We start from the raw sequence: 14,155 nt of genomic DNA on the forward strand, positions 1-14,155 counted from the left end.
AATATACGTATTTAGTGATAATTAATTTTTTAATACTATTATAAAAGTATATAGAGTTAATAGAGTTAATGTTATTATTCAAAATTACTGTAAAAATAGTTAGAATTAATTGAGTAAATGCTATTTAAAATTGTTAAAATCTTTTACGATATTAATAATTTTTTAATTATAAATAGATATACTTATTATTATCTCTAAATATAATATAGCTAATATTATATTAGTATTAAATTATTTTATTTGTTATAGTATGATAGCTTATAAGTTATACCTGACAAACCTTTTGTTATTAAAAAAAAGTAAGGATATAATATTGTTAACTTAAATGGAGCAATATAGTTTTTTGGTTTTACTTATTACTCCTTCTGGTTTCATATTAATTAATTATTTTATTTAAAATAACTATCTAGTACATTTGATTTTTCATCTTATTAATTAATTTCTTTGTTTGTCAATATTACTCTTACTATTAACTCTTTTTTTAAAAAAAAATTATATTTGTTTGAAAAAATATCTCAATTTTTTAAGGGGAACTTTCATATATTGTCATTCAAAAATCTCCATAGTTATAATTTAATAATTACAATTCATAGCTATATGTTATAGGGAGGAGAGATGCGAGCGAGACTAGAAGAGAGAAGAAAGAGGCGAGAGAGGGCAAAAAGTGAGAGAAAGATGAATTATATATTATATCGATTAAATAATTGTATATTATACATATGCATTTGTATGGCAAGCGAGATTGAGAGAGGGAGGAGAGAAGCGAACGAGAGTGGAAGAGAGGTGAATAGTATATGTATATGGGAGAGAGAGGAAAAAGGCGAGCGAGAGAGGGCAGAGAGTGGAAGAGAGATAAATTATATATGTATATCGATTAGATAATTGTATATCATACATATGTATTTGTACTTCTGACGAATTATACATATACAAATGTGACTAATTATACAAACTTGAAGTCAGCCCACGTAATTAATGTACAATGTTAGTCGTGAATGCTAACTATAACAAATTATAGCTATGATAAGTAATTAAGTAGTATAAGTTTGCTTAACCGCGTAATTTTCTCAATATTTATATCCCCTCGAATTATTGCAAATTATATGGAAATACATCTATCATACTTTTAGGACATTGATACTCCTATCATTCAAAAGCTAAAACATATATACTTTTATATTAGAGGACATATAGTGTTTTAATCAAATTCACCGATTCGATATTTTTTAAATATTAATAAAATTATATCACATATTTCTATTTAATTTTTTAACAAAGTGTATCAATACTCAAAAATATAACGAAAGACATATATATATATATATAACGTTTATCATTTACGATGATTTAAAAACATATCTGTGCTTTTTCCCCCCCAAAAAAATGATCATCACCTTCTAGTTCTAGTTTTCTAGATAGAAACAGGGAGAATGGCCTTTTGATTTTCATGTCTGAACTCGTCAAATGTTCAATGGCTACTCTTGTTTCGAATAGTACAGTAAATCGTATGAGGCACTTGGTTTACAGAGAAACACTGAAAATCACACACACTTGTTTGCCTGTTTAGTGCAGAGTGAGAGACACTGAGCATGTTTTGAAGAGATACATGTAGCATTTGGAAACATACGTGTACACTTTCTTGCGTAACATTAACACCACAACTGCTTAGTTTCTCCTTCAACTATGCCCCCACCTCATCTATCCTTCTTCCTTCTCATGCTTAATTAAATTTAGTTGGATCTATATATGTCCCACCGACGTTTTTATATTAGAATCTTGAATAAATTTATATCGCGTTGAATTTTTTTTTTTATTAAAGATATAAGGTTTTTTAATAAAGAGGGCTTGTAGTTAAGTATACTTGAATTTAAAATATTTTATTAAGAACGAAAGTGTATGGTGGATGATAAGGATATTCTGGAGCTAATAGAGACGGATATTTTGAAGCTAATAGATGAATGAAGAGTAGTTGAATTTATTTTGCTTGTTATTTTTAATTATTTTTAAATCATCTTATGAATATTGCAGTAATAACTTTTTTTTATTAATCTATGTGAAATATTGACTAAAACTTTAAATGTATACCCTTTAATTAATAAAAATAATATTTAACATGATAGATATTTAAAACAATTTTTAAAAAATAATTTTAATATTAAAAATTTATTGATCTTGTCTTTTTCATAATTTAACTCGGAAAAAGTACTTGTTTATATAAAAAAACATCCACACAATATGGTTATCAAAGCATTTTTCAAATTAATTAACCAAATACAAATTATTATTATTTTTTTAAAGTATTTGTCTAGAAAAGCAATTTTTTAAAGAAAAATTATAAAAACGAACATTTTCTAACAATAATATCAGAGAGAAAAAAATAATACAATTTATTCTTTTAAATGAGAAATCCATAAAATAATAATAGTATCATTAAATATTTTTTAAATAAAAAGAATTACGTAGCACTTCCTTTAGTCCATGAAAGGTAGAGGTACTTTGCCCCATAGCAAAAATATTTAAGAACGAATATTAAAAGTTACTTATTTATTATTTTATTCTTTAAAATTATAAAATAGCTAAGAATCTTAATTCTTATATTAAAAATAAATACTAGTAATACTTCTTTGAAGACTGTCTTTGTCTGTCTATCTTCTTTCCAATTGTCATGCCAGGCTGCCAATCCAAATTCCAAATTCCTCTTAAAACATACGCTTCTAACACGTGTCCTTACCTTTAATTAATTCTTTGCATTATGCAAATTCATTTTAGGTGACAAAATCCTAATTATGAGTTGGGTAGTTGAACCAGCAATAAATCACCAAAATTAAGCTTTCTTTATTAGTTAGACTTGTTCTAGAGGGGTAAATGTTTTTTAATGATTCAAATTCATTGAACAAAAGTGTCTAAAAATTTCAATTTAAAATATCAAATACCAAGTAGAAATAAAAAAGTATACTAAGCTTTCTTTTAATTGGGAGGGGTCATCATGATTACTTGATGTATGAAATTTTATTTACTTTTTTTACTAATAAAAAAAAGTTGTTAGTGGAGTAGTAGTATTTACTAAAAATAGTGAGACAAAGAGAGGAAGTAATAGTGAAAAGACAATGGAAAGGTGGCAATATGTTAGATGGAGTGTCACTATCAATAAACTGTAAGCCACAAGGAAGAAGGAAATACGTGTAAACTTTTTGCATTTTTTCAGCAAACTAAACTCTATATTTACATGATTAAATTTAGTTTAAATGTCAGAATAAATTATACTAACAAATATAAAAAAGCTATCAAATGCATTATTTCAGAAAATATAAAATGTGTGATATTATATTACAAAATATAAAATGCGTGATATTATTATAATTTTTTAAAATTCTTTAAAAAAAATTGACTCTTATTAATATTTTAAATTAAAGAAAGGACTATTTATATGAATTGTGTGTGACTCACACAACATAAAACTTTGGGGACAACTCGTTTCACGCGACCTGCTATGCCTACTTCTTTCTATCCCTACTTTAGCCACGTTTCTTATTTTTAGCTCTTATTAAAATAATATTTAAAATATTTTTTAATATGATATGATTTTTTTAATTTTATTTTTAAATTATTAATCGTCTTAAAAATACTTTTTACTTGATTAATATAATTTAAATATATTCTATTTGTGATATCGTAAGTGATCTCAAATAAATAAAACTGAATATATATCTCTCAATAAAGAGTTGAGAATAATTTAAAACTTGACGAAAATTTTAGAAATGTATCATACATATATGACTTCATCAAGTGTGTATTTAAGATCACTTAGTCAGGTAAATGGATATTTTTAAGATATAGTCAATTATTCAAAGCTGAAACTAATAATTGATACTAAATTTAAAAGTATTTTTAATATTTTTTTATATATTTTTTTAAAAGTTATCCAATTTTTAATTCTTATAACGAATTTAATTAATTTGAATTCATGTTCTATATTTACCTAATTCAAAGAGAGGTGCTCCCTTTTAGAACTTTCTCACACTCAAAATTCAAATTAAAAATTTCAAATTAAAAAAAGATTTCGAAGACGTCAAATTAAGAGGAGTAGCCCCACACATTCATTTCGTAGATATTTTTCCCAATTTTATATTTTTAATTTATTTAAACATTATTAGCATGCTAAAATTTATACATGCTAAAATTTAGACCACAAATCGCAAAGAATACATTTTTTATATTTTCATTTTATTTAATAAGCAAGCTAAAATTTACGCCACAAATTACAAAAAATGCATTTATAATTTCTGTTTATTAATTAGTATAATTTAATTTAATTAATGATCAAATTGACATTCGATGAATTGTTAGGTCTGCTGATAATTTTATTTAAAAAAATTTTAACGTGTCACGTAGAATATAATTTTTTTCATACGTTCATGTTCACTTTCCCCCTTTTTTTTATTTTTATTTATAATAGTGTTAGATATGAAAAGACAAATGTAATCATAAAGGGAAACATACGGTACAAATTCTTTGGTTTAAGCCCCTCTGCACTTAAATGCATGAAACGACTGTTTTAGTTTATCGTAAATTTATAATGATGTGTTGCAGTTAGTAATCTTCTTTTTAGGATTTTTACTTATATGAAATTATATGATATAATAATATAAAATTGTGAGATAAGGTGAAAGTTTTATTTGAATATATGATATGAAATTTTCTTTTCATTAAATATAATATAAGAATACATAAATTGGAAAATTTTTAAAATAATTTTAATTGTTTATTCAATTTTATCAAATAAATAAAAAATTAGAAACTGCATAAGAAATTCGTATTACAAAGTTAATTTGTTCTTCATTTAAGTAACTGTTTTATTTAATTTTAATTCAATTAAAAAAATAATTAAACATAAATTATAGTATATTGATCTTTAATACAATTTTGACACATAGTACGGATAACTTTTTCAAGTTGATCTTACATTTCTCAATCATGTAACCGATAAGATGAACCAATTTTGTTATTTTGAATCATTTGTTGATCAATATTATCCGTAACTATATTTTCATATTCATAGATCATATCATCACTCAAGTTATGACAATTTTTATTTGTATAAATATCATAATGGTTCATACACGCTTTGTTTTACTTGTGTGTCAATATCTTAATGGTTCATGCCTCGTTTCACTTGTGTGCGATTATACATTTTCAGCGCATTGATTTCGTGCTAAAATTAAACATATTAAAAGTAGTAATTATCAAACAACATTCAATTTTGTGGCTTTTTAAAAATATTAAAATGCTTTAAACATTTTTCATATGTAGCCAAAAGAAAAGTTCTTTTTTTTAATTATGAATAATCAAAAAAGTATTACTCCCTCTGTTCTTATTTATATTCAGCAAATTAATTTTTACTTTATCATTTATATTCACTAAATTTAAAGTAATAATAAATTTTATGTTGATAAGAATAATAAATTTAAAAAAGTAATAATGTGATTACAAATGTGAGGTTATTTCTATAATATAAATTTGTGAGTCAATTTTTGCATTTAAAAAATCTCAAATCATGAATACAAAAAATTCAAATTACGATATAGAATTTTCAAATTGTGATTCTTGAAGAATATGAGATTTCAACTCATGATATGAAATGAAAAGAGCATGACATCACATGTTTAAACACTAATTTCATTTATTGTGATGTAATATTGCATGATCAAACGCTTATTCATATAAAGCCTAAATACTTTAAATTTGTTCCATGTAAGAACTCATCCGGAAGAAATCCCCAAGAAAATATTTTCTACCAAGATTTTTTTTATATTCAAGACTCAAATTCATATTCTTTAATTAACCAAATCAGTATATTATATACTTCTACGAGTGTAAATTTACCCCGCATGAAATGTTTCACCATTTCAATACTATATGTTTAAATTTATAATTTATTTTACTTTGTTGATCTTATCGAGCTAAATAAATTGAAAGAGAAAGTAATATTTGACATAAAATAATTGCACAGAAATATGAATGTTTATTTCTAAATATATAATAAATTTTCGTCCTATAGAAAAATGACACACAAAATGAATAGCGAAAGTGACTTCCTTTTTATATGGGGGTACTCGTTGTATCTGCCACTGATTTTTACGTTTGTCTTCTCTCTCTGTGTTTACTGCACTTAATTTTTCCGGCAATGGTTCTGTAAACTGCATATTTTTCTGAGCGGGGACTTAAAAATTAAAGGCCTCTTCAGTTTCTGAAGTTGTCTTGCTTGTTATAAGAGTGTGAATGGCAGAAGTCTGTTTTGGAGTTGTGACTGAAACTGATTCATCATCACCGTGTGAATCAAGTTCACGGGCGGTGAGGAGGAGGAGAATGGAGCTTCGAAAAATAAAGGTCATAGCTGGAGTAACGCAACCCGAAACAGAGAATGGAATTAAACGTCCAAAATTGAAACTTATTTCTGGTTCTGTTTCAAGGATTTGTGATAACGCTGTGGAAAGTTCTAGCACCGACGATGATGAAGAACAACTGAGATTAGTAGAGACGAAAGGGTCACCGCCAACTATTATTTTGACTCCATATTTGGGTCCTTTGAATTCTACTCTCCTTGTTCAGTCAGTGGCTTACCCAAAGTTTGGCTTCGCCTCTGTTTGTGGAAGGAGAAGAGATATGGAAGATGCAGTCGCAATTCATCCTTCATTTTGCCAAATGGAACAAGGAAACAGTGGAGAATTACATTACTTTGCCGTTTACGATGGTCATGGCTGCTCTCATGTATGTTAATAACTGAATTACTCAACTCCCTCTTGAATTTAACTCATGCATACAGGCAGATTCAGGATTTAAACTTGACAAAATCAATCTTTATTTTCATCACTAAATTCATCACAATTATGGAATCAAAACTCAATAGTAGTAATAATCTCAACATTTTTTCACACAAATTGTTCGGATAGAGTTCAACTCGTTGATTTAATGCTACAACCTCGCCCCTGCCGACAATTTTACGTCTTCAGCTTATTAATTATATAAGTTGTGGGCAGTGTATATATTTGTGTGATTTTGTAGGTGGCGACCAAGTGTAAAGAGAGGTTACACGAGCTGGTGAAGGAGGAGCTGGAGAACACAGAAGGAGATCATGAAGAGTGGGAGCATTTAATGAACCGAAGCTTCAATCGAATGGACAAAGAAGTGATTGAATGGAACAAGAGCGTAACCGGAGCCACATGCCGTTGCGAACTTCATACACCGGAATGTGACGCCGTTGGTTCAACCGCGGTAGTCGCAGTTGTTACGCCGGACAAGATTATTGTCGCTAATTGTGGTGATTCCAGAGCTATTCTTTGCCGGAATGGCAAAGCTATTCCTCTTTCTAACGATCAAAAAGTAAATCCCTCGTCCAATACAAACAAAAAAAGTAGTTGTGATAAAATCAAAATCGCTTTGATCTGTAATTAATTTTTGTGTATATGTTACTTTTCAGCCTGATCGTCCAGATGAACTTAACCGCATCCAGGAAGCTGGTGGCAGAGTAATCTACTGGGACGGCCCTCGTGTTTCAGGCGTTTTGGCTATGTCAAGAGCCATTGGTAAGTAAAATTAACTTGACCCTTCTTCGTAGACAGATTCAGGAATTTGAGAAGAGCAATGCCGAATGTCACATCTAAAATTAAAATTGAGTGTTCGAGTTCTCTTTCCCTATTCCATTTGTGACTAAGAAATTATTTTTAATTTTTCGATAAAGAGGTTCATTGATACAGGTCTATGTTTTGCTTTGATAACTGAATCGGACACGATGATACTTACGAATGTGTGTAAAATATATGCAGGTGATAATTATTTGAAGCCGTATGTGATCTGCGAGCCAGAAGTGACGATAACTGATCGAACATCGGAGGATGACTGTTTGATTTTAGCAAGTGACGGATTATGGGACGTAGTCTCAAACGACACTGCATGTGGCGTTGCCGGAATGTGCCTGAAAGGGAATGCATCGCCGGCGTCAATGCCGGAAAATGGAACCGACGGCGAGGCGAATTCCGACCAGTGTTGCTCTGATGCATCGATGCTTTTGACAAAACTAGCCCTTGCTAGGCGGAGCTACGACAACGTCAGCGTTGTCGTGGTTGATTTGAAGAACAATAAGTAGACAGCATTGAAGCCTTTTTTTTTTGCAGCCTTTTTTTCGCTTTTATGTTACATTTTAGTGTGTTTATTTTGGATGGTGTTTAAGGTGGTATTCAGTTTTAGATTAGCTCTTTAGAGGTTGAAATTGGAAGAAAATGATTTGGGGAAAAGAGGGGAATCCTCAAAATGAGAGTTTTAGGTTTTGTTAACCTTGTTCTGCACTGCTTTAAATTATCTAAGGGATTTAGTATGTACAGATTAAGACTATAATTTCAATTATCAAATTTACAAATGCCCGAAAAAAAAAAATCCGCGAAGAATCAAAGTTTATCATTAGTATCTTTTAAGTGTGGTACGTCTATTTCTGTTAATTCTGATGAATTTGATGCTCCCTCCGGTGAGTTAAAATGATACGGATGGTAATTTATAATATTTTTATATAATTAATTATTAAATAAATGTGATTTAATTTAATTTTCGAAAAAATGCAATATTGCATTTAAAAAGTGACTTTAGTTGAGAGGGGTATCTACTTCATTGTCCCCCTCTAATTTGAATTATCTACTCGACTGTCCCCTCTAATTTGAATTGCATGCTACTTTGTCATGTCTCAAATTGAGTGATCTAAAAAGTTGAGGATATGTATAGAATGATTAAAATCTTAAACATTAGGGTGGATGATTATAAAATTTATAGTCAATTTTATATGTAGCCTAAAGATAACACCGAAGTAAAGTTCCAAATTAGTTGTCCCAATAGAACAACTTTCCTGTACAAGTCTCTCTCATTAACTTTGGTCTCCACCATTTGGCAACAGCCTACAAGTTCTTTATGATATATGAAGAATGTTAAAAGTTCTCCTTTCTTTAGGGTCCCCAGGATAGTGATGTTGATTTTTTGGCTACACGCCCTCACTTATGCATTACACGTAGCTTGGATTGTTACAAGCCTTATTCACACAACTAATATTTTTTTGGCGGGGTGGGGCTCTTTCTTTTTCAATCTTATGACCAAAACAACATATTTTTGAGTTGGCAAGTAAAGAAAATTGGATGCGTGTAAAGTCTAATAATGTAACAAAACAATCATTTAGTACACCATGTGATAGATATTTGGTTTTGTAGTTGCCGTGAGAGACCAGTTTCTGAATGTACCCAGTAATTGTTCATGCAAACATGATGATCATATACTCGTGGTCATTTACAAATTGAAAAGAAGAAAATAATTCATTCAGACCTATTGAGAGGATACGATATGTGGAATTAATTAAAATCAATAACTAAACCCGCACGTGATGAATAACCGGCCAATCACTATATTCTTCATTTGAAACTTCAATAGTTTTATGTTGAAGATCCATAACTTCATACACAGATAAAGTGCATATTTCAGTGAAATAGTTGACGCAATAACATTAAATGATTTCAGCAACTACCCCAGAAGTTCCATTGAACAGTCCAGTCCAAGAGAAACACAAACTACTTCAAAGTAATGTTCAGTAAAATGGTTGCGGTACAAGCAAAACCAAACCATAATGAATGGAAGTTGGAGCTCGAGATGCATATTAACTGGGAAAGCAGGAAGTACATAATATTTTTCCTCAGCTTCCTGCCGATTCTGAACTTAGCAAAGAACAAAACTTCAGAGAAGTAAAAACAGGAAAGACATAATAATGACTAGCAACTTTTTTCTCCAGACATGGAAGATTGTTTTCAATACTCCAAGGACCAGTATATTAACCGACAGATTCAGGGCATTGTAGTTGAGATCATAAAAATCAGATTAAGTTGGTTCCAACATAGGTCCCCCATCAATGAGAAGAAACATGTAAATAATGGAACTTGAATAACGTAAATAGCCGAAACAAAGGCAGGCACATTTGCAAGGAGAAATTTTCCAAGACATGCTTCTAATTTCTAAGATGACACTACAAAGTAGACGATGTTCATGCCATAACTACAATGGAACACAAGCACATAAAACTGAGGTATCAACAACAGAAACCTTCACCTATACGCTCTTGTACATAAGCCCGTCTTGCAATGCCAGACCAGCCAAAACTTACCCTTTCACATCTCTACATTTCTTTACCCTCAGCTTCACATGCATCACTCTTCAGCACCTTCAATCTTCTGTAACCCTTGTCAGTACCAAATAACCTAAAAAAGAAAGAGATAAATCAAATTATTCACACACGACATGATACCTCAAACTTTTATTCAATTCGGCAATGAAATAAAAAATGAAAACTTCCAAAAATTATCAGATACATCACTGAGATTGAGATTAGCAGTCATAATGAAAAACGAGTACAGAGAATGATGTCCTAAACTTCCAATGTCTTTGTCTCAAGGCTTCATCAGAATTGTGTTGACATATTCATGCCAACTCCTAAAAGAATTTTGTGGCTCTACGATACTCTTCTGTTAGCCTGGAAAGACACATTTCTGTCAACAGTATGCTCTCTTTTAGTTTCAAGAAACTGAAACTGCATAACAACTTCTCATATTTCTGCGAACAGACAAGGTAATCAAGTGCTGCTTTACAACTGCCAAGCCTGACTACTACATTTCCAGAGACCCAACTCTGCCATTTTATTCACTATATTTCTACACAATTTACTCAACTGTGTTCAATACTAAATGCAAAGGTTTCTGACTTGTTTTGAGGGTAAACTACCTCGCTGATTTTTTGGTTTTGCATAATTCAAGTTAAGGGCCCAAAGGTAATATTTTCTTGCTTACCAATTCCAATTTAATTTTTTTGATTTTAGAACTTTAGAAAAAAAATATATTGAAGGGCTAATCAAATTTGAGGCATTGCCATGCTCTCAGAAACTTTATGACTGTCCAGAAACAATCATGGGTTATCCTAAAGGGCTTGCTCAATATGGAGAAGCATCAAGTAGAACTTGTAAGAAAGGAGAAACAACCCTTAGAAAATTTAGACCTTCACCATATTTTGCTATTCTTATATTTTTTATACATTCTTTTCTTATTTATTTCTTTTTTCGGAGGGGTTGTGCGACAACAAAGATCAACTCTAGGGGTGTCAAATGGGCTGGTTGGGTTGAAATTGGAAATATTATAAGGGATTGAAATAGAAATTGGGTTGGGTCCTGACCCATTCAAATTTAATTTGGGTTCAAACGGGTTGGGCTCAAATGGGCTAAAAAATGGGTTGGGTCTTGACCCGTCCAATTTGACCCGATTAATCTCAATAATTTAACATATTGATATTTAACTTTTACAATCACAATTTGAATTTTTGCTCAAGTTTTTTGTTAAAAAAGTAACAAATGGATAGATAAATCCTATAAGATGTTAAATAGATAATAATTCATACATTTAATATATGAACATATCTTAACAAAAAGTCTTAAAACGGGTTGTAATTGGAGATTGAATTGGGCTCAACTGAGAATTCTTTTCAAATGGGTTAGACTTGAATGGGTTGATGTTGAACCCTATTCAAATTATCTTGAGCCCAACCCTTGAAATTTTGGGCGGGTTGGGCGGGTTACCCATGTTCGGGTTCATTTTTGACACCCCTAATCAACTCCCAAGGTGAGGTAAATGTTCTTGATTCTGGTAAAACACAGGAGTTGAATTTTGGCTATATAATCAACACTACCACACAAAATGATCTTCAGCATTTAGTAGCATTTCAAACACGAAATTGACTTTCTCATTGTTAGTTTATAGGAGAGAATTACCAGTCCATGTAAACAAATGTTGAAGAATAATTTCCAGACTTTGTGTAGAGCAGTCGGTGATGATAATCATGAAAATCAGCCCTGGGAAACAAAAGTAGCAGTTTCAGACATATAGTTGATGTAGACAAATGAACTAACAGTTCTCTAAGAGTAAATTTGTGTACAGACCCCCCATATAATGGCAAGAAGTTTGATAGGCTCCATGGGAAATGGTAACCACAATGTGCTTCAACTGTCTCAAGGACTCTAACTATCATCCACAACCATAATGTTATCAAATGGGGCCCAGTAATGATTGGACCCACTATTGTAGCAAATCCAAGAAAAAGAATTTCAGCAGGGTGAGCATATTCAGAGGTCAATCCAAATGGTGTTGCATACCTGTGGATATAACAAACATCAGATGTGAAGGAATGGGGACCAAAAAACAGAAATGAAATATTGATTTGAAAACAAAATGCTCTTCACTGACTCGTGATGGACACTGTGGACATGCTTGTAGAGCCATTTAGTATGTAAAATCCTGTGTCCCCAGTAGAATACAAAATCCTCCAGGATGAAGTAGAATAATACTTGCGTAGAGATCACTTTCCTACAGAAGCAAAATATTCGCAATTCACTCCCAAGACATCAATAAACAAACATAAAACACCTTCGATACCTCATGACAACCCCAACAAAAACAGATAGAATAAGTCAAAAGACTAGAAGACAAAAGAAACATATTTGGCAGCTGACAAAATTTTGCGGATCTGTCACCACCACCAAAATTTAAGATAATCATATACAGATGTCACTGCTAAGCTTTAGTATATAAAGAACCTGAAAGTACCAGGACGGCAACGGAAGAGTATTTCGCATCCCCATTAATTTGAAAACTGGATAGGATGCCATCATAAGCGGGAGATTAACACAAAAATGATACAGCAACAGGCGAGTGATACATTTCTCCTGAGCTGCAGGAGTATTATTTTTTGTCTGCAACAAATGAGAGGTCAGGAATTCTACTATTGAGATTCAGTAAGACAAGGTCAAAAATACTTCATCAGAAGACATATTAACTATCAGCTTTGGGGAAAAAAACAGGTTATAATGTGAGAGAGTTAGAAAAGATAAAAGAAAGTCAAATGGTAAAAAAATCAGCTTCCGGAAGAATTTGAATGTTTGTCAGAACTATTTGCTTTCAATATGAAATTATACTTTTAAGAAATTCATCGAATACTCTAAATTTAATTGTTGATACAAAATATGAAGTCCTTGATAACTTTTTATGCAGGAAGAAGAGCAAAAAATGGATGAAAAAAGTGCTTTTGTCATACAAAATATAGACAGTAGCAAATTTCTAGGTTAAATCAATAATCTCCTTTCTTAAGTGCTATGCTGCAATACACTTGGCCGTTGGCGAGAAAAAGAACAGACTCTTTATGTTAGACACGATAGATGCATGAAGATGCAAAATATGTTTCACTTAAATATGAACATTTTAAGAGAAATTTCCTTCTTATTTAAGATCTGTCCCGCTCTAAGAATTTCAATAGAAGAAAAACAAAAATGTTTTTGAGCAGACAGCACATAATTGACACCGAGACAAATTGAGAATGTTTAATGAAGAAAAATGATAAATCCTTGTAATTCACTTAATAAAGTAAAAAAGTGATACCTGAATTTTGTATTTGCTCAACCATCCTGCCCTTTCTAGAAGAATGAAAGGAAGTCCAGACAAGAAGAAGACACTTTCATGAAGAAAGAAACTTCCAAGACAAGCCAATTGGAAGTCATTGAAATTTGTAATCAGATACTGAAACATCACGAATAAAAAAAAAAGGCTCAGGTATTTATCACTTCGTAACTACTCATAATGATGCAATACAGACACATGAATTTCATTTAATTGGAAAAGAACATCAAACTGCAAAGTTGACTATGGCAACATTATATAACAAGCAAATATGGAAGCAGACAGCTGTAAGTAAAATTAATAGTGATTTGATAACCAAGGAAAAAAATAACCTCTAAGAGGTGCTTTTATGTTAGGATGTCTTGCAATCAAACTCTACTGGGAGAAGTGGTCTTTGAAATGGAAAAGAGAAAAGAAAAACACTTAACAAGGCTTAGAAGTTCATTGCTTCACCCTGTTTTTTTCTTTTGTCTGAAATTGCAATCCCATGGGATGTGACGTTAGTGCATGTCACTGAATTCTGACACTGACTAGAGCCTGGTATATAAGGGGAAGCAGGGTCGATGGGTGGACCCACACTACCCATAGTTTTGAACGTGGCCAAATAACCATCAAATTCTCAACTCCCCCCCCCCCCCCCC

General features: G+C 31.1%; 2 protein-coding genes across 2 annotated transcripts in view; one reads left to right on the plus strand and one right to left on the minus strand.

The window, feature by feature from the left end:
- The first annotated feature begins 6,072 nt into the window (after positions 1–6,072).
- LOC107023786 (probable protein phosphatase 2C 24) lies at positions 6,073–8,438 on the plus strand. The gene is made up of 4 exons (XM_015224583.2): positions 6,073–6,768; positions 7,063–7,380; positions 7,478–7,583; positions 7,824–8,438. The coding sequence occupies exons 1-4, from the start codon at positions 6,280–6,282 to the stop codon at positions 8,141–8,143; spliced, it is 1,233 nt and encodes a 410-aa protein (XP_015080069.1). The 5' UTR covers positions 6,073–6,279; the 3' UTR covers positions 8,144–8,438.
- A 1,392-nt stretch (positions 8,439–9,830) lies between these two features.
- Positions 9,831–14,155, minus strand: part of LOC107023820 (methylsterol monooxygenase 2-2) — a 6,942-nt gene continuing 2,617 nt past the window's right edge. Inside the window, exons 2-7 of the mRNA XM_015224631.2 lie at positions 13,497–13,634; positions 12,669–12,814; positions 12,309–12,428; positions 12,005–12,217; positions 11,837–11,917; positions 9,831–10,280 (exon numbers count right to left, since the gene is read on the minus strand). Of these exons, the coding sequence (XP_015080117.1) occupies positions 10,199–10,280; positions 11,837–11,917; positions 12,005–12,217; positions 12,309–12,428; positions 12,669–12,814; positions 13,497–13,634 (780 nt within the window). The 3' untranslated portion in view covers positions 9,831–10,198. The remainder of the gene's footprint in view (positions 10,281–11,836; positions 11,918–12,004; positions 12,218–12,308; positions 12,429–12,668; positions 12,815–13,496; positions 13,635–14,155) is intronic.

This window comes from Solanum pennellii, chromosome 6, assembly GCF_001406875.1.
Source record: "Solanum pennellii chromosome 6, SPENNV200".
In the NCBI taxonomy this organism is placed as follows: Eukaryota; Viridiplantae; Streptophyta; class Magnoliopsida; order Solanales; family Solanaceae; genus Solanum; species Solanum pennellii.